Raw genomic sequence first — 18687 nt, 5'->3', positions numbered from 1 at the left:
CACATCTTGCGAATGAATATGACACACTGGATTTTTGATTTTCCCAATGAATCGCCGGGCCATCCCAGACTATCTAGAGCCACGACACACATGGGCAGGCACCACCAGTCAGCCATGGAGTCGCCTGCCGGGCACAATTCTTATGCTGTATCTGGAACCTGACCTGCCTGCCCAGTGCCCTGCCCTGATGTACTGTCTGTGCCACTCAGTCACAGTCGGCGCGTGTCATCACCGTTGGTGCCTGCCCGCCTACTGCCTTGCCCAGGACAGAGTCCCTGTATCGGGTTCAAAGTTAACTCTTGGCTCCAGTTGTGTCTGTGAGGTGAGTTGAGCTGCTGGGCCCCACGACTAACTATTGCTCACACAAAGATACATGTAGTGGTCATGAAGAAAGTCGGGGCACAACTTGAAGGCAGTTTACAGTAGCAGCAATATTTTCTTCATTAAAAACATCTACTTGGGTAATGTTGTTGCGTGCCTGACGCCGTTTCGCTTCTCTTTCATTTCCTTTGATGATAGGTGACTACAGCGGCTGTGGAGCACCTTCTGTCACCTCTAGCAATGCCTTTCTATCAGACTTGGGAGGAATTCTCGAGAAAAGCTGAGAAGCTTTACCAGACCGACCCCATGAAGGTCCGAGTGGTGCTAAAGTACAGACACACTGACGGTAATCTATGTATTAAAGTAACCGATGACATTGTGTGTTTACAATATAAAACTGACCAGGCGCAAGATGTCAAGAAGATTGAGAAATTCCACAGTCAGCTAATGAGATTGATGGTAGCGAAGGAATCCCGATGTGTTGCCATGGAAACTGACTGAGCTCCTGAGAGAACCTGGATGTCAATGTTTTTGTTTTTCATCCAAAACATTTTGATCCGAGAATGTGACGGGTCAACAGGCTTCAAGTATAAGGACTGCATCGTCTAAAGAGTGTTTTCTTTTTTCCAGATGCCACTTCTAAAAACTAGGCAGAAAGTATGCTCTTTCAGTTGAAAGCATTATTTATTTTTTGAGATGGGGATTTAGAAATTGTGTACGTGAACTCTGGAAAATGTCACTTTGTATTTTTTTTTTCTTTTTTTTCTGCTTTTCATTATTTTTCTTAATTTTTTTTGTGGCTGTTTTTAATGCTATTCTCTTCACGATTACAAATCGAAAACCCAAGATCGGACACTTTACTTTCAACCCTTTCCCCATAAATAGACTTTTCATTTGAAGTCTGTTTTGTATGTAATAATGTGTACTGTCACCCCCTTCCTTTATCTGACTATACCTTCGTTCTAACTGTATTAATGCCTTCAATGTTAATAGAGTAATGCATATTTTCATTGAAATAAATATAAACTAACAGTTAAAAAAAAAAAAACATCTACTTGTCCAAACGCCTTTACTTCTTCCCCAGATAAAAAGCATCTGAATTACAGATTTTCACACCACGCGTCATACTTAGGAGGAGGTGGGGTGCTGTGCAGTGCAGTAGGGTGCTTGCTCACCCATAGACTCACGAGAGGACCATTCCTAGAGGCAGGGAAGTCAGTAGGTGCTGAGTCTGTGTGGTCAGCCCTCTCCTGCAAATGCCTACTGAAAACATGCCTAACCCTGGTCGTCGCAGACTTCCTTTTGCTAAATGGCTCTGACTGCCTCTTGCAGAAACAACTCAAAGTGTCCAGCCCTCTGGTGCAGCCTTTGGCTCTCCTGCACAGTCTTCTAGATGGGGACTGTCTCTAGATGATAGGTCTTTCACTGGCTGCCCTCTCCTATGGGGGACTCTGTTTATCTCGTGGATCCTGCTATCTATGGCACTCTAACACTTTCTACCATGCTCTGGTTGTCATCTCACGTCATATCTGGAAGTCTTGCATTTTTTATCTGCCCCGCACAGGTACTAGCAGTCTCTAGCTCAATTGCGATGTCTATGTCAGTCGCTTACAGTCTTGTGGGGTCAATCTATTCTCTGTTTGTCACCTGCTGAGCACAAGGACGTCATTTAGGGGTCACTGGAGGTCACAACTGTGACCTCTTAGGTCCACCTTGTACTCCTGTGGTCTCCCTTGCTACCCCTAAAAAAAATAAAAAATATATATATATATTTTTTGTAATGCAATCTCCTGGGCTGTGGCCAGCACCATGCGGCTCTTTACTTCTGGAGTGCTGGCTTTCTTTTTCAGGCCTCTTCAAAAAAAAGAACAGGGGCCCACAAGTCTAACACTTTTAGCACTGGCCGTAAATAAGAAAGAATAGGAATACCAAATAATGTGACTTTCTGGATTTCTATACAATAATTGCTAAACTCATTAAAGGTGTATTTCAGGCACACTTCAGGGGGTGAGTCACTGATTTAGTCTGTTCTTAAACACCTCAACTCAGCCTTTCATCCTTCTTGGTTGATATTGGGTGTATATTTATTCTATATAAAGCGCTTAAGCGTAAGTGCTATCATTATCATTTGGTCATGGAGGTCTGCTTGCATTCACATTAATTTGGTAATATGGGCCTATACACACTGATCTTAATGATACATATGGCGATCCATTCTTGTATGAAATGTACAGCACATTATAGTGATATCGTAACCATATTTTTCGTAGTGTACTTAGGAACAATGCTATGTGATGCCACTTCCTGTTTTGTCAAGGGGTGAAAGGTCATGTTCCCTTGCTTCCTGCGATATCACTTCGTGGTGGGGTCAAATGACATCAATTCCTGTGATGTCATCAGAGGTCAAGGGTCATGTGATGTTACTTCTGCTACCCTTGGCATTTTGGTGAAATGACATCCCTGGCGGAGCAATGTCAGAGAGTCGCCAGCTCACACTTTCACCACCTTGGAGATTTCACGGGCTTCTGATCTCCCTTACTGTGACTTGTAGTTCCCGGGTGTCTCATGAAGACAGCACCAGCCTCTCGAAGTTCTCTCTTTCTCTCTGCTGAGCTGGCGCATTACTGGGCTGGTATGACTGATTTCTACAGTGTCCAAATGGAAGTCTCTTCAGTTGCAGACAGTCTCATTATCTTGGCTGTCTTTTGTTTGTTTCTTGGAATCTGACAGTCTCTATATATTTGACTCCAGCTTTGCGTGCCCCCTATTTCTTACAGTCTTTGGCTGTTGCTTGCAATATCTATCCGTCTTTTGATGTTGTCAATGTTTTCTTCGAATCTCCAGAGTCTCTTGGAGTGCTTGCATTTCCAAGCATGACCTTTATACTTGTTGTCCCTTTCGTGCTGCTGTCAGGGTTTCTCGCTATGACGTATTATTCAGTCTCGATCACTTTGGCAACTATCAATCTCTAACTGTTTGTCCATACGGTGCCTGGCAGTCGACGCTTATAGTTTTAGCTTGTCTGAAACAGCTACCCCTTGGAGTTCATGTGTGTACATTAATTTAATTTATTATTAATGTGATATAGTCTATAAATAGACTTTACACATGACATATAAATTTACAATATTAAATCAATTTCAAAATAAACGTAATGTTTACAATAAGTAAAATAACATCAATAAATACATTTTCATAGACTTTACATTACATATCTTCAAAAATTAGACAACAATAAAACCAGATCAAATCATACCTACAAGATGTATACAATTCACTCACTCAGATTAAACAAGCAAAACGAATCTGAAATCTTAGATTTTCTACAACCAATGGCTAACAGCTTCAATCAATGCCTCCACGTACAAAAAAAATGTAAGGCCTTCTGACCTCAATAAATTGATTCAACTATAAAAGGAAATCAGTTGAAATAGAGATTTCCAGTAAACTCTCAATCAATAACCATACATTGTACATTGCAAGAAAAAGATTAATATTTGTTGTATTAATACTGCTATGCCAGAAGGCTGACTCTGCTATGTACTCACTGTTATGGACAAATTTACCGTAGTAGGTCCGATATGTTGTTAATAATATAGGGCAGTTCATTAAGACATGTTTACCTGTTGCTGCTAATAATTTGTTCTTACGTAAACGGTAATAGCATTCCGAATAAGGAATCTGATTTACTGGGCCTGTATTAGGTAAATGATTCACCCTAAGGAGAAAAATAAAGCGCCTTACTCTCACTGCTGGACATAGATTAAGGTAGAACTGTGGCTTTTTATATGTATATAACATAAACGTAACAAAATGGTATTTCTTAAGCTTTTCCAAATGTGCATAATTCTCTAGCCAATCACCAAGATCTGCTTTTTTAAGTAGTGCAGTTCTTGACCTTTGAGTAAACTCCTCAACGCGAGTATACCATCCAATTTCTTTCAGGTATATATCCACCTTATTTTTTAGGAGTGATTTCCCGGTCTGTCTGCTGATTTCTTTCCTCATGGTGTCAATTAATTGATTACCAGTGCTACTCAACATCAGAAGGTACAATTCAGCTCTTTTCTTGAGAACCTGAAATTGTAATGAGGTCAAGCCTAATTTGAGCCTAATAATGGCCATCAGTATGCAGGTTGGGAGGCCTAGAATCTTTTTCCTATATTTGCCTTCCACAACCTGCAGCCAGTTAAGGTTCATTGTTTGTAGGGCTTCAAGACCATAGGTCATCATCGGGGCTAATACCTGTTGGTACAGCAAACGCGCAGCCCAAACAGTAAAACCGCCATGGGAGATGGTAAAACCATACACCAGTGCGGAAATTTGGGCAGCCCTGATCATTCTCGTCTGCTTACATTGGAGATAGTCCCCCTTAGTTTCAACTTCAATTCCCAAGTATCTATAATTCGGGGTAAATAAAATCTCCAGCTCCTGAATCTTAAGGCTAGTTTGTGCTACTGTTTTCTCTGTAAACAGCATCACTTGGGTTTTCTGTAGATTTATTATTAGTTGATTGCTTTTTGCGTATAGCCATAAAGCTTCCGCTGATTTATGCAGGCCACTAAAAGTGTGATCTAATATCACTAAGTCGTCTGCGTAGGCGTGGACTAGGCAGTGTTTATCACCAATATTAGGGGGGCAATTATGGACCTTTTCAATTGCAGCCAGTAGGTCATACGTAAATAGATTGTATAGAGTCGGGGCCATAACACAGCCCTGCTTGACTCCTCTATTATGTTCAATTTGGGTAGTCATATTCTCTTGATGATCCAATTTCAGGGAAACTGTGCTGTTCTGATGGAGAAGCCTAAGACAATATAACAGGCCTTGTGGGCAGCCGAGTGATTCTAATTTGGTCCATAGAATATCTCTATGGACCAAATGAAAGGCGGCTTTAAAGTCTACGCATAACACATACAAGGGAGGATTACCCTTATTCCTAGCCGCAGTACGCAAGGTATCTAAGATGATCAGATTGTGTGCCATGTAGTAGCCACTCCTGAAGCCACTTGAAAGCAATTGAATACATTTTCTTTATCCACCCATTCATGTAATTTGTCAAGGATTAGACCCGCAAAGAGTTTGCTAGTGCAATCCAACATCGATAACAATCTATAATTAGTAGGGTCGCTCTTATTACCCTTCTTGTGCACTGGCATAAGTGTGGCTGTTTGCCAAGAACGAGGTATTCTACCTTCCAGCATAATTTTTTCAAAGAGAATCTTTAGCAGTTCGACCCAAAATGTAGGGTTACATTTCAATGTGATGTTGGCCAGGGCGTTAGGTCCAGGTGCCCTTGAAGATTTTAAGTTATTTATCTTATCAATAAGCGTAGCAACTGTTAATATAAACCCAGGCATAGGAGGAAACATGTTATCAGCCACCATTATCTCAACGTTGATAGGCATATTGCGATCTCTCAGGACTCTTTCCCATTTATGGGCACCAATAGGATTAAACATTGAATTTGTCCTATTGCTTCTTACTTCCCCCAAGAGTGCCCAGATGTTACGAGAATTCTTGGTACATAGTAACATTATGGTCTCTTGCCATTGTTTCAATTTCTTAAGGTACTTTTTTTTGTCTTAACCAAGACTGAAAATTACGCTTGAGTATTTTACAAACAGAAAGATAGCATTTAATCGACATAGATATTTTCCTTGCCTTCCTTATTTCTGCTCTGAGTTGTCTTTTAGCATCTCTAACTTCACAATCAAAGGGGTTTCTCTTGGTAAGACCTATTACCGCTCCTCCCTTACCAGTTGTGGCAGGCACAATTGCAAGTGTAGAAATCCAATGTTCAATATTATCTATGGACATGACATGGAATCCGCTGGTATCCTTATAATGGTATAATGACAAAGTAGCTACCACTTTGGCTATGTTTTTCTCTGACCAGGAAATACTTGTTGCAGCATGATTTACCCTTAGGTCCCCCATGGATTTGACAGCATAATTTACATTGTCAGCACTCAGAGTTAACCCAAGTGAGGCATGATCGCTCCAGGTGTTTTTGGAAACCTTCATATCCTTCACCCGGCTAGCTATATCTGCGGTCACAAAAATATAATTAAAGATACTTTTTGAACCACCACTTTCCCAAGCAGACTGACCGGGACAATCATTAGATGTTCTACCATTGATAATTTCCATGTCCCATAGTTCAAAAAAGCTCAACCAATACTGTCCTTCGGGGTCCACTTTCTTATGGGACATTACACTCTTAGGTCTTAAATTTGGATTACTCGTGGTCCACACCCCTCCAGACATATAGCAGTTGAAATCCCCAACAATCATTACGGATTTATTCTCATGGTTAAAAGTCCAATTGATCATGATGTCATGAATATTCTCTCGAATAATAACAGTTTGGGAATCTCCAGGTGGATTATACAAGCTTATCAATACCATTTTCTCAGACTTATTCTTGATATATAGAACTAGTTCAATCGCAATTACAAAATCATCTGATTTAGTTTCTATACGATGTGATTTGGCATTATGCTGAATGCCCACTATTAATCCCCCAAAGGCTCTTCCCCTTTTGTCTTTTTTAGCAAGGGATTGGAACACTGTATATTCATCCAACACAATTGGGCCAGTCAACCATTCCTCTTGTCGACAAATACATGTATAGTTACTTATATATGGCAGCGATCCATTCTGAGTTATTAAATGACTGAAACCCCTAGAGTTCCGTGAGAGGAATGAATGAAATGTACATCTGCCAGTTTGACCTCTTTACTTGCAGGAAGCTGAGTTATGCTGGTCTTAATCTTAGGTTCTATCAGTACTTTCCTTGGGCAGTCCGGATCTTCTTTACCCGGGTCCACGTCAATTTCCAGTCAACCTCAAGTAAGTTAACCTTATATGTATGCAGCAAATTAGCAGTGGCCAAAAATGTGCAGTGAATTGCTAATACATTTGTATTCTGAGTATTAAGTGGTTCAATATATTCAAAGTCATCTGATGTCAAGACTCTTAATTGTGGAATAGAGTGCAGCCTAATCAAGAATTATGTTTGTATCAACCAATCGTGATTGTTAATTTGCTAACGATTCTTGATTATACAGATAGTGTTGGTGCTCATTTCTGGCTGCCACCCGTCATTCGTATGCACTGACTTCTGTATAGTCTCAAGGTAAGGGATAGGCCTTACATTGTTAGGCGTAGATGAGATGTTTTCTACTGATTGTTCATTTGGAGATATACAAGGTTCAGATGGTATTTCTTCTGTGTCGGGTAGATCTTAGTCTTTCTCTAGAATAAGCCTCTCTTGATCAGACTCATAGGGTAGTAAGAGCACATTATGTGTTCTTTTTTTTGTTATTGCCCTTCTAGCTAGTCTCCTAGGTTTCCGGGAGAAATAAACCTCCGAATTATTAATCACATTCTGAATTTCAACTTTATGTCCCCACACGTACACTCTGTTCTTTGGACAGTTATTTTATTGGTGGCTCCACGCTACAAACTGGCCAGAACTGGTGGATGTGCATTTTTGGTGGCCGCAGCTAAGCTGTGGAACACTTTGGCACGTGATGTTCGAATTATAGTCAATCATCGAATGTTTAGGCGCACATTGAAAACCCTTTTATTTTGACTTGCATTGGCATGACCTGACTGGATTGTACCCTCAGTGCCAAGATGAATCTGGCGAATGCACACTTTACAAATTCTATAACGTAACATATAAACTGTTGTGCTTTTTATACTAGCTTTAATGGTTTTTTCATTTAACAGAAGATTATTAAACACTTTTGGTTAACTTGGAAGATTTCTTTTTGTTCCTTATAATATAATGTTGGACTTATTCTCGTGTTAAAGATGGGCTGTTAACATCACACATTTCCTCAAACGTGGAGTCTGCACCTCACATGATTGTTTTTAAACTGGCGCACCTCTTTCTTTGCATCCATTGGTTTCCCAAGAAAGGAGGCAGTATTTTTTTTTTAATAATTCTGACATGGCTAGGGGTGGTAAAGTGTTTCTTGAACAATATTATTTTCAAATAATAACAATATGTTGTTGGTGAAAATGACCCCCACCTCACGTCACTCCAATCAGCATGCACAGAGTTAAGGCATTGTTATCTGCAGCATCCGCTAAAGCTGAAATAATGAAATGCTGCCTTCTTACTGACGGTAAAAGCCCTAAAATGATTCAGAAATACATGTGATTCAATGGGGTTTTCATCTATAGTGATGTGTAATTGTGAAGTTATTTATGTCTTTAGACCAAAAGTCACAATATTAGCAATTCCAATATTTTTAACATCATTGATTTTAATAGCTGGTAGCCAATATACATTGTATTTTTATAGTTTATGTTTTGTATTTACAGAAGATCCCTGAAGAACAAAGCCTCGTCCGAAAATAATTGGATCATTGTCCACATTTAAGCCTAAGATTTCACATAATAAGATATACTGTTTGATTGCATTTTGTGTCTTTGTCAATTTTATGGTGGAACACTTTGATCATTGTCTGTTTTAATATGTATATAAGCAAACTTTGGATGTTGTTTGATTGGAATTTTCCATCTAGGTTTCACTGAATTACTGACAAAGGATTTGCCAGCTTTCTTTTTCACTTTCCTTTGTTTGCTCATTGCTAGAATAAGGTATGTATAGTGAGGATAGTTCAGGGGCAACGCGAATGCCTTGGAAACAAGATTATGCTACCAACACAGGTTTGATGCCCGGATCCGCTCTTAGAAACCTCTGGTGCTTTAAAAATAACAAATTAAAAAAAAAATATATATATATATATATATATATATATATATATGTATATATTCTGGTAATACATCAATTTTGCTTTTGCTAATGTTCCCGAGATGGGAATATAGCTGTGAAACTCGTATTTGAGGTCAGCACAAAATAATGCTTCCTGTACACTTAGAGATCACTTCCCCAGGCACTCATAACTTTCTGTGTGGAAATTAAATTAAGTGACCTCATCCTGTAGAACATTAATAATATATTTCTGAAGTTCATACAAGACTTGTAATCTATTTTTCAGATATACTGATTGTTGAATAGTAACAACGAATTTCGTGAATGCATTCATGCTGCCTCCAATGTATGTCATGTCCTGAGCAGGGCTGGGCAAATTCTACAAGCGAATTACGACCCTAAGAGCCGAAACTCAAGTTTCTTGAGTCAACGTCTTTTTGTCTTGATTTTGATGTTCTTGTATTTATGTTGGTTTATTTGTGTTCTGTGTAACAATTGTTTTTTACTCATGTGGCCATCACACTTTAGTGGCAAGTATTGTTATAATATTTATGCATGTGTTTTCTTTCACTGTTAATAGGGGATACACTGCCTTTAGATGTCAAATCATACACTTTTTGATACACATGTTTTGCCGAACCATAACTGTTTGTGAGCCCTTCAACTGATTGGCTATCAGTGTGTGGAAGCATTGTCACGTTTGTGCTTGTACTGCACATCAACTATTTGTTCTCCCATTCATGTACATTCATCAAGTCTTTGTTCTAGACATGCATCAGTTGTTTGTGAATAAATCATGACTCACTGTGATGTGTGTCGATTGCAGTTTCTCACACATGCTGTTAACCATGTAGCACTTTTGCATACGTTTTCGTGTTCAAGGTCTGACTGGGACTGCTATTTGTGGCAGTGGCACCCTTCCTTTGCTTATCTTATTCTGGCAATATTACAGACTTCTCAAGTTACTCCATTGCACTGAATGCAGTGTCTTTGAATGCCATTTAGGTTAGTAACTGAACTATGGTGCAGTGTTGCTCATGATGAAGTGCCTTATTTCCTGCTGATAGTTAATTGCTTTGTTTCTGATCTGATGTATGGTGCTGCATACTTGCTTTTATTTCTAATCGTTTAGTTCTGTGGACGTTATTCATCAAGTGCTTTGTTTGTAGCCATATTGACTATGTTGAACACTGTGAGATGTGTTCCTGAAGTATTGGTTCCACAGACACATACTTCTCTTCACTGGGTTATGTTGCTGAAGAGCTAAAGAGTGGCTGACAGGAACGCTGTAGGAACCATCAAGTAGTATGACTGTAACTTTTATATCAAACACAAAAAAGAGTAAACACATGACTGCAGAGATATTTACTTATCTTCATATATAAAGCGGAATGTATGTATGTGTGTATGTTTGTTCGGCTATACAAATCCACACCGTTGGACCCACGTCTACCAAACTTAGCATGGATTCCACTTTTATAATAATAATTTTGCATTTATATAGCGCTACGAACCCTAAGGTATCTGAGCGCTGCTTATTATTACCCATGGTGTGTGGTGCTCATTTATGGACCTCGGAAGGATGAAAGGCTGAGTTTGGCCCTGCCGAGATTCAAACCTGCATCTGCAGGCTCTGCACGGATGTCAAATCGAGCATGCTACTCGCTGTGCCACTTGACCCTGATACTTTTATATGCGGCAAGATCGTAGTATATATTTGGATGCAAAAATCTTATATGCAAAAACATTTTGCGATGCGTGTCTGTATGTTAGTCTGGCTATACAAATCCACAAAGTTGAACCCACTGCTACCAAAATGTGCATGGATTCTTCATTTTTCTGGGGCAAGATTGTAGTCTATGTTTGGATGCAAAAAATTCACTCCATAGACACCCTCATTTACTGATGCTCAACCCGATTCACTACAGTAGGTACTAGAAAGAGGCAGAATTTTTCAAAAGTGTCTGAAGCATTCGATGTGTTGGTTATTCATTTGAAATGTATTGCTACTGTATACAGTTGGAAAGTGTTTATTAAGGCATATTTAAAGGGACCAAAAAAAAATTATCTTGCCACTCCAAATATGGGAAATGGCAAGGTTACAGTTTACTTAAGTTCATTCACGAGAAGAGAGCCCAATCAATCAATCAATCAATCAATCTTTCTTGGACATTTTCTCAAATGTGCTGAAGCCATTGAGTGACTGAAAGAAGCCGCACAAAAAAGGAACATCACTTGGAAAAGCTCCATCTGAGGCAAAGCGAAAATAAATATCAAGGGCTTCTGAAATACAACAGAAAACAGCAGCACGACTTGTCAACCAGAGGACAAGCGCAACTTTCTCCAGGGCAAATGAGATGCCAGAGCAAACTGAAGCAAAACTTGCTGACAAGAGGTCAAGAGCAACATCATCCAGGGCACATGAGACACCACTTGTTCTGGACACGGACAATGCTGGGTACTCCAGCTAGTAGTCCATAAAAAGGTGGTGCACCCTGGCATAGAGCAGCTTTGGGTGCTTTTTCCACAGTCTTGCTAAAGTCTGTCTTCATGTTAATTTTGTCCATCAGCCAATATCAGCCCTCCTCTCATAATCCCCTTTAGAATTGCCATGAAGAAGAGAATAACTTGTTGAAGATTATAGCAATACATTAATCCCATGCAATGGTGCTGTGCTCCCAAAACATGCTAAATAATCCTACAGGGCACAACCTCATATCTTCAATACAGGGGATGTAAGGGGGTAGGATCTCCTGCGGATGTGTACATCTGCTCCTCTACACACTTACTTGTTCACAAGATGCCTCATTTTTCCCCCCTACTCCTGGATGTTTAAGATTGCATCAAGGGAACCCCTCTGCAAGAATGTGCTATCATTGGGTATTCCTTGTATGCATTTAACATGTATTATGAAATTAGGCTGTCAGAGGAAAGCCAAGAGAGGCATGAAACCGCTCTCAGAAATGCTTCTAGAGCAAATATTGGAAATTGGTCTCAAAGAGTAAGATTTTGCCACTGAGGTTCAATTTGATATTTTCTTGGGTTATAATGATAATAATAAGGTATTTGTTATATTATGAAATAAATGTTTTGTGAATTCTTCCATCTGAAATATATTTGTTCTTTATATTCCCATTTTGTTGATGCTTTGTATTTAGCATATATGGCTTGCAGGTTGGAATGAATTGAAGGAACTGTAGCTATACTTTCATTATGTTGTATCATTCTCCAAAAACAAAATGAAAAAAACAAGCTGTAGAATCATTTAATTGGGCGACAACTAGTTCGGAGGACTTTTCCAGCCATGCCAAACCAGGCGCAGACAATTTTCATTTATTGAATAAAGTCCTTTTATGAACCTGGGACCCTTAATTTAACAGTATTGATTCCTGCTGCCTCCTTCCACCCTCAGGACAAGACGCGCACAGGGTTGCACAGAAAGCCTATTTATGAACAAAACAGAAATAATAGAATCAATTTAAATATAAACACATTATGCATTCATGAAATCCAACATCAATGTTCAAAATGACATTAATATGAAAGTGAACCTTCGATCTTCTGAATGAGGTTCCATATTGGACGTGAGAACATGAGAGACTCTTACACTATGAAACTTTTGTGTACAGGCATGTTATAAATGACTTATCATATCTATACAGAAGAAAAAGTGAAATTCACTATGAAATCTGAACAAGTCCTTCTGTTGTGTAATAGATCTTCTGCCCACTTCTGTGCAGCTGGTAAGATTATTGTCAGTAATTGTGCATGAGAGCAATGTGGGCCAAGCCTAGAATCTTCCTCTCCACAGAGTGTTTTTGTCTCTTTAAATGGTGGCAGAGGCTGCTTTACTTAAAAATACAAACTGTCAACCTGGTAGACCACGTGACCTCCAGCTTGAGTTATGTTCTTTCAAATGTTGTCTTCACTTGCTGGGTATGAGAAACACATATGCACGTCTCCATCATTTGATACTTTATCCTATGTTTGTAAGGTATCTTTGTTCCACATGACATCCTGCCTAAATAAATGAATATAAAATAAATGTCCTCCTTCCAGATATGGTTTTGTTTAGAATTCTAACCATCACAGAGTCACAAAATGGAACCCAGCCAGATAGAATAGTAGAATGACGTCAGTCCAGGGCCGTTGTTGCTGTTGAATACTGCTGTTCATGTAAGTCTTTCCTGAAGACAGTAAGTAGATCTATGTTTGGCAAAAATGTTTTGTTTCTGAAAATAAACAATAGCAAATAATACATATGTATTTTGTAAAACTACCCCTAATTGTCATTACTACAAACATGAAGAAACGTAATGCATATCTGTGAAAACTGCCTCGCGATCCAATTCTGCCAGATTATTACTTTAAAACATGGTGCTTTCAAGATAGGATCTTATCGAAAACGGCATGCCAAAGTCATTCAGGAATTCATGCAGCAAGAACCTTGCAACACAATATAGATGTTAATTCACACTCCCACCCTGGCCTTGAAAATCTTGTTACAACTGATCGATTCACTTGATTACTATATTGTATTCTATTGTATTGTTTATTTATATAGCGCCTATACACAGGCAAGTGTTTCAAAGCGCTCAAGGAGGGTGGGAACATGGGGAAAAAACAAACAGTCGCTCAGAGCCCTTGAAATTCTGATATGATAATAGTCTGTGCAGGCAGAGTTAGTGCGTAAAAATAAATTTAACAGTTTGAGATACAGCAAATAGGCCTGACAGCGATTCTGCAGTTATAACAGTAAAAAAGACAAGGGAGAACAGACTAGACGATCTTCAGGCAAGGTGAGTGCAGATCGAGCAAGTGTGCAGAGGGTCACAGGGCAGGGGAAGGAAAGTGCAACTGGTCAGTTGAAACTGGGTTAAGCGCAGAGAGTGCCACTCTCTTGGGTTAATTTCTCAAGTGGATTGAGTGTGAGTGGGGTCAAGGGTCCCTGGTTACGTTCAAGAGATGACTGGCAGGGATGCCGGGGACCAGTGAGACCCTGAGGTACATCCGGTGGCCAGTCAGCATACTGTAAGGAAAATGAGGGAGAAAGGCAGAAAAACAGAGAACTATTTTAGCAGGGTAGAGGGAGAGAGAAGGAAGAGGAGAAGAGGAAAGCCTTGAGGAGTTTCCAGACTTTAAGGAGATCTGGCTGAAGACCGAGAGCGGCAGGGAGGCTACTCCAGAGGGAAGCATCAGCTGAGGATAAGGATCTCCCTCCAAATTTCTGCTTGGAGAACAGGCTCACTCGCAGAAGGCTGGAGGTAGATGAGCGGAGGACTCGTGAGGACAGAATTTAGGTAGGCAGCATTGCAGATAAGTAGGCCCCAGGCCCCAGGAAGCCTTGTGAACAATGCAAAAGGTCTTGAATTTGGTCCTTGCTGCCACAGGGAGCCAGTGAAGGCAGTTCAGTGCCAGGGAGATGTGGTCCCTGGTCTTGAGGCCATGGATAAGTCTTGTGATTCTGATCTAGATGAGTTGCAGAGGGAGCAGGGCAGAAGAAAGGAGGTTGAGGAAGAGGATGTTGCAATAGTCCAGCATGCAGAGTACCTGGGCTCTGGAGACAGTGAGCCTATGGGGGAAAGTAAGAAAAGGTTGCGTACCTTTGAGGAGGTGTAGCTGATTGTTCGATGTAAGAAAATTTGAGAAGAGTAGGAGAGAGTGGAGTCATTGATGACCCCAAGGTTTCTTGCTTCGCAGGTCAGTGCAGGTGCAGGGCCAAGGGAGGCCGGCAAGAGTGAGAGTGGGAAAGCGGAGACAGGAGCCCCAATGTAAACAATCTCAATCTTAGTGGCCTTGAGGCAGCAGAGGTTGTTTGCAGCACACCAAGACTGAATAGCGGATAGACAATCAGATATGATCGAGGAGAAGGTAGCGGCTGAGAGTAGCCTGAAAGATAGTTGCATGTCATCTGCGTAGCACTGGACGTTAGAGGTGAAGGTAGCACTGACACATGCCAGGGCGGCCATATAAACGTTGAAGGACCAGGCGGATAGGGTAGATCCCTGGGGAACGCCACCGGTTGAACGGGTGATAGTCGAGTGAAAGGCTCTGAGTTCCACCTGGGATGGGAGAGGAAGGAGGTTAACCATGCCAGAGCCTGACCTGCGATTCCCAGGGTGTCACAGAGACGTGCGATCAGGATGTTGTGGTTACCATGTCAAAGGCAGAGGAGAGGTCAAGGAGAATGAGTATAGAGGGGTTGTTAGTTACATAATCAACTTTTTGATTTTCTTTGAACAAATGCTGCAATGATAGTATAAAACCATGAATTCAACTTAAACGATTGATATCTAAATATATAAAATACGCTTACATGTATTAATTAGCTCACTTGTGATGAATAATTATGTCTCTTATAAACAAATGTATTTATTTCATTTTACAAAAGGTTGCGGAAAGGGGAGCCATCCAACAATTCACATATCAATCATGGCACCTATATTTGTCAATGTATTTAAAAACTCATTACAAAGTTTAGAAAAAATATGTCTCGCAATGAAGTGAACTGGATTGCCTGATGCTCATGTTTAAATAATGTATGCCTAATAGATACAATATAGTTCTCCTGGATGGTGGTGGTATTTGAGTGACTTCAGGTGGATATCTTGGAAATAGAAAGATACCACTTCATAGAGATGACTATTGGTATTTTTGTGGTAAGGACCTTGAGAGAGACTTACCTGTTGCTACCTGATGTTATATTTATTTATACAAATGTGAAATATAAATGCCTGTCTCTTTAAAAAAGCAAATTGAAATGTCACAACTCTGCTTTGCAACGAAATCTGAATCACTAGTTGGCTGTTCTGCTTTAGTACATCTTACTGGACATGGCACAATTCCACCAGCACACCTGCAGCGCACATCCCCCGCACAGATCATTTTTGAGAGATGGTGCCTCCCCAAAAACAGGCAGGAAAGAGGAGTGAGAAGGATGTGGATCTTATGTGAAAATGCCAGATTGAGAACAGGTCTAGAAATTATGAAATAGGAATACAGATATCTGCAGAAAAGAGAAGGGGGCATGAAAAGACAGACATCATTCATACACAAAGAACCAGCAAGAACTTAGACAAAGAAAAGGAGAGGTGAAAAGGAAAATAACACTTGGGAAAGAATCCTCTAGAGACAAAAGCTAGTGGTGAAAAGAAAAGTACACGAGGAATGTGTAGGCTGGCACTTCACCAACCATTTATTATTAGAATACAATACATACAACAGTGCTTTTTATAGGTTCTAAACCTGGGAGATTGTGTGGCAATTTATAAAATGGAAGCCTTGCTGAGAAGCAATGAAGAGCTGTTCATAGGGGCAGAGGCGTAGACAGGGTGGGGCCTGAGCAGGCAAGGCCACTCAAATTCTGTAAATGCCAACTCTGGAGCACTTTGTAGGCATTTACAGATGTCAGTGTGGCTGGGGTGGGCCTAACTACATTAGCTTCAGGCCCCGCTTGTTAGACAATGTCGGCTACTCCTCTGTATAGGGGATGCATGCATAGTAGAGGAGCTAGGATGGATACATGGAGCAGGGGAGGGTTGAGAATGATCCAGTTGCAGGAGAAGGAATTAGGGTTGAGTAGAGTGATCAGCAGTTGGTAAGTCGTGCTTTGAAGAGTTTTCAGGGCCACCCTGAAGTGTAGGATGGAGGAGTCAGTCTTATCTGAGCTGGTTTTGAAACTTCTCAGTTACTTGCAATAGCCTAATGTGACCACAGCTGGGAGCCAATTCTATGATGCCAAAGATAGAATGCATTTTGAACAAATACTTAGTATGATATAACATCCCTAACCATAGTCAATTATTATTATTTTTAATGCAATGCCATTTTCTCTCACTGCTGTACTGCCCTGAAGTGATACATTACTAAAGCTCGCTTGCTGAGATTCAACAGTGGAGAACAATGTCTTGTATATGATTGTTAGCTTGTGGAATTAAAGTGCGCTTCACAGTTGTATTTTGGCACCAGTTACTCAGAAATAATATCTAATGCTCAATATACTCAGTTTGCATTTCCAAAATGATGAGAAAAAACAGGGAGCCTGCCCTTCTCCAGGGATACAGAAGGCAGGTTATTACTAACACTGTGTTGATGCAGTTCATTTCCCTTCTGGATAATGTACCCAAAAGGCTCATTAGGGCAGCTTATTATGGCTCAAAAAGAGATTTCGGCACATGGAACAATGTGCATGTTGGCTCAGAGAGCGCTTTCCCTCTCCTGTTCTTTTTTGTCAGTTGTGACTTGTCCGTTTTCTATGGCGGCGGGCTGTGCACACTCGGTGCCCGTGCTTGATTTTCTTTCCGAACTGCAGCTGTCCACTTCTACAGGTTTTGAGGATGGCTTATTCCTTTTGGCAAATGACTGGCTGATTTCAGCCAATGTCTTGTTCTTGGTTTCAGGCAAAACAAAAAACAGGTACAGTGCACCTGCCAGGCAAACCGTGGCAAAAACTAGGAAGCAGTACGTCTGTAGTCCTTTCTGCAAACAAACAGAAACATATCGCGTTTTAATGGCATCAGTCAACAATTAGTTTCCCAGCACTTTTTTTTATAGCTTTGCACTCTTTATGTAACTATATTTTAGCAGTACTTTTCTATGTACATAAAATATCTGCCACTCGTGTAGTATCTTGATGTATTGTTGCAGTTGAATGATATGTGCCAGGTCATGTAAATAGCATTTGCCGAAATGTGTATTTGGCTTTGTAGGAATTGCATTACTAATTCTACCTGCGATATGTTATGCAACTGATTATACTATGTATGCATACCAGCATAAGACGAAGGCCACTATGACAGCCAAATGACAGGTGATTTACTGGGTAAATGCCTTCGAAAGGCCATGCCAATGACAGAAATCACCCTTGATAAAGCTCCAGCAGGTAACACGTGTTAGGTGTGCTGTTCTTCCGTAATTGCTGACTGCATAGTACTTTAATTTCCTTTTATAATGTTAATTTGCTGCAGCTACATTATTTGTTGGAATACTGGCTACAAAATCACAAACACCTTTATAACATGTTAAGAGAAAAAAATCATAACATCTAGAAGAATTTAAAACATGTTAAAAGAGACAGCAGGATAATACATCTGTTTCCAATATTCTATGTTATTTGTTTAATACTCACGTAACTTTATTTTTCACACTTCATATTTTACGAGTTTTGAAAATATCACTTGAATTCATAATATTAAAATTATATTACACTCCATATTTGAATTTAAATTGCACCAGAATACAGTCATAATATAGAAATATGTAGCCATAAATTACAAAAGGGACACATTTACATTTCAACTCACCTATCTAACTCACTTTAAAATATAATAGCTGATGTACTGAAAGGAGCAAAGTTGCATTGAAGATGGAGGCCACAATTGGCCCATGGTTTGACGGAGCAGAATGGCTGGTCAGGATTGAGCGTACTGGCAGGCCAGCCCTCAGCTCTTCTGCTGGCCTTGCATGGGACTGCATTGTAACCCAATCAATCTGGTTATAATGCAGTCCCAGCTTATTTTGAAAAGGATCACCTGCTACTTGAAGTGCCACTTCTTTGGAGCTAATTCCAGTTTGCATAGGGGCAAATCCAGAACTGCCATTTGGAGGAGGGGGGCCAGCCATTCAGGTGGCTA

At 40.2% G+C, this 18687-nt stretch overlaps 2 protein-coding genes across 3 annotated transcripts in view; one reads left to right on the top strand and one right to left on the bottom strand.

Moving 5' to 3' along the window:
• Positions 1-491: 491 nt before the first annotated feature.
• Positions 492-1060, top strand: LOC138516658 (signal recognition particle 9 kDa protein). Its single transcript, XM_069631957.1, has one exon. The coding sequence runs from the start codon at positions 562-564 to the stop codon at positions 820-822; it is 261 nt and encodes an 86-aa protein (XP_069488058.1). The 5' UTR covers positions 492-561; the 3' UTR covers positions 823-1060.
• Positions 1061-12311: 11251 nt separating this feature from the next.
• The window catches only part of SLC2A9 (solute carrier family 2 member 9), a 2089749-nt gene continuing 2083373 nt past the window's right edge, over positions 12312-18687 (bottom strand). For both annotated transcript variants that reach the window (XM_069631955.1, XM_069631956.1), the window contains exon 13: positions 12312-17533. In XM_069631955.1, coding sequence (XP_069488056.1) covers positions 17252-17533 — 282 coding nt within the window. In that variant the 3' untranslated portion in view covers positions 12312-17251. The remainder of the gene's footprint in view (positions 17534-18687) is intronic.

This window comes from Ambystoma mexicanum, chromosome 6q (assembly GCF_040938575.1).
Source record: "Ambystoma mexicanum isolate Mex_15411 chromosome 6q, UKY_AmexF1_1, whole genome shotgun sequence".
Classification (NCBI taxonomy): domain Eukaryota; kingdom Metazoa; phylum Chordata; class Amphibia; order Caudata; family Ambystomatidae; genus Ambystoma; species Ambystoma mexicanum.
The sequence above is the reverse complement of the archived record's forward strand: the minus strand, read 5'-3'. Positions and strand labels throughout refer to the sequence as shown.

Coding starts and splice junctions, on each gene's coding strand:
- LOC138516658 (XM_069631957.1), top strand. CDS start 562: ATGCCTTTCTATCAGACTTGGGAGGAATTCTCGAGAAAAGCTGAGAAG.